Consider the following 2,335-nt stretch of genomic DNA (forward strand, 5'->3'; position numbering starts at 1 on the left):
ATTGTGACTGACAGCAGGCAGCCAGGGATGCTTCATGTGGAGGATGTGATGCAAGCAGGGGAGAGTCCACACTTCAAACAGCTGATGGAGCTGCAGAGCAGGCTGACCTTTGATGACCCCATCAACATTCAGTTCACATCAGTAAGTTTATTGTTAAACTTTTTACATGCAATAGACATGTTTGTACATAGATTGATTAGTATTGCTTCAGACAATGACTTGTGTCATTGGCTTTAGGGTACAACTGGGAAACCAAAGGGAGCCACTCTTTCGCACCACAACATTGTGAATAATGCATACTTCCTGGGTCTGCGGATGGGTTATGGATGGAGGGTAGGTCCATATCTGTTTCCAGAACCTGAGACAAAAGAAAAAAAAAAACATTAAGATTTGAGTACCGTATATAATTTTTCTCATTCATGGTCAGTCTCAGGTGCGAGTGTGTGTTCCTGTACCCCTGCACCACTGTTTCGGCTCTGTGGTTGCAGCAATGAGTATGGCGGTTCATGGAATCACATTAGTTTTTCCATCTTCTGGCTACAACAGCCATGCCAATATACAAGCTATCCAGACTGAAAGGTATGGTCCCCATCATGATTATGGAATCCAACTTTATCATAATAACCACTTTCATTATCTGCTGTTTAAATCTTTCTCTCAACCAAGGTGCAATTTTGTCTATGGCACTCCTACCATGTTCACTGACTTGCTGAGCCAAGATATACACAAATATGACTTGTCATCACTTGAAGCAGGTAAGTGATCTGAAGACAAGATTGTTGTTTTTTTACATTTGGTATGAAGTGTTGCTCTGATTTAGGTCTCATGGGGGGTTCTCCTTGTCCTCCTGAGGTTTTGAGGAAGCTAAGAACAGAAATGAACATGAAAGAGATAACTGTGAGCAGAAAACAAACTCTATATTTTCAATTTGAGACTAAACGGCATGCTTTGAGGATACAGAACAATGTACACATCACCTTTTACTAGGTTCTTTATGGAATCACTGAAACAAGCACTGTAACATTTCTGGGATTCCCACAAGACAATGAGGAGCTAAAGCTGAATACAGTTGGGTGTATCATGGCTCACACTGAGGTGAGTCCTTTTTTTTTTTTTTTTACACAAATCTTTAATATGTCACTGCAGTCAGGTGACCTGATGAGTGTCCTAACTTCAGGCCAAGGTGGTGGACCCTGTTACAGAGGAGATTGTGCCTTTAGGAGCTACGGGGGAGCTAATGATCAGAGGCAGCAGTGTGATGCATGGGTACTGGGACAATCCTGAGAAAACCAGAGAGGTGATCTCTGACAGTCGCTGGTACAGAACTGGGTAAGATGGATTTTTACCATTTACTGCAGAGAGCTGTGTTTCTGCACTGAATGTGAAGTTGAATAAAACTCTCACTTACGTTGTTTTCCCGAATGAACCACACTCCACAGCAAAAGATTTTCAACTGGCATTTTACTTGCAAGGTCAGATTTTTAGGACAGGTTACATAAATATACATAAAATGAACACACATGAAAACCAGTAAAAATAATCTGCCTTGAGCTGCATTATTCACTCAAATTTTTTTTTTTACCCCTATACATTCAGCTGAAATGCTCAGGAGGTGTCTTTGGAGCAAGCTACAGCCTTCTCACCCAGTGCTCTCCATTAAATCAAACATGTAGTTCATGTGCAGAGATAAGACAGTGACTTGGGAGATAGTTTTGATTACTGTAATAAAAACATCCACAACCCTTGACCAAAAATTCAGAAACTTGTCAGTACCACAGGGGTCAGTATTCCTTGCAGAAACATGCTGTATTTACAATTTTGATGGATTCAGTGACACAGCAAGCCTGAACAGTCTGGGATACTGCCGCATTGAGGGACGTATAAAGGACATGATCATCCGTGGAGGGGAAAACATTTACCCTGCTGAGATTGAGCAGTTTCTTCACAAGCATCCAAATGTTCTGGAAGCTCAAGTGAGATCAAATGTTCCATTATTTTAAATTTAAATCTGGTATCATAGGTATTAATGACCTGCCTCTGTTTGCAGGTGGTTGGAGTTAAAGATGTGAGGCTTGGGGAGCAGGTGTGTGCCTGCCTCAGGCTCAAGCAGGGGCAAACCTCCAGTGCAGAGGAGATAAGAAGCTTCTGCAAAGGAAAAGTGAGAACAGATGATGTTTAAACATACAGTACAAGTAGTCTAAAGTAAAATGAACGAGAACACAGTTACAGTAAACACTTCATTGACCGTTTTTTTCGATCTAGATTTCCCATTTCAAGATTCCACACTATGTGATGTTTGTTGACAGCTACCCACTGACTTCCTCAGGAAAGGTAA

At 41.3% G+C, this 2,335-nt stretch overlaps 1 protein-coding gene across 1 annotated transcript in view; it reads left to right on the forward strand.

Annotated features, from left to right (window-relative positions):
- LOC119421706 (medium-chain acyl-CoA ligase ACSF2, mitochondrial-like) overlaps positions 1–2,335 on the forward strand; it is a 5,182-nt gene that overhangs the window by 1,868 nt on the left and 979 nt on the right. The window contains exons 7-16 of the mRNA XM_037689060.1: positions 18–141; positions 238–333; positions 428–579; positions 667–755; positions 821–897; positions 988–1,095; positions 1,178–1,329; positions 1,832–1,973; positions 2,048–2,158; positions 2,263–2,335. Of these exons, the coding sequence (XP_037544988.1) occupies positions 18–141; positions 238–333; positions 428–579; positions 667–755; positions 821–897; positions 988–1,095; positions 1,178–1,329; positions 1,832–1,973; positions 2,048–2,158; positions 2,263–2,335 (1,124 nt within the window). The remainder of the gene's footprint in view (positions 1–17; positions 142–237; positions 334–427; positions 580–666; positions 756–820; positions 898–987; positions 1,096–1,177; positions 1,330–1,831; positions 1,974–2,047; positions 2,159–2,262) is intronic.

The sequence above is a fragment of the Nematolebias whitei genome, chromosome 15 (genome assembly GCF_014905685.2).
Source record: "Nematolebias whitei isolate Nwh7 chromosome 15, NemWhi1, whole genome shotgun sequence".
NCBI classification, from domain to species: Eukaryota; Metazoa; Chordata; class Actinopteri; order Cyprinodontiformes; family Rivulidae; genus Nematolebias; species Nematolebias whitei.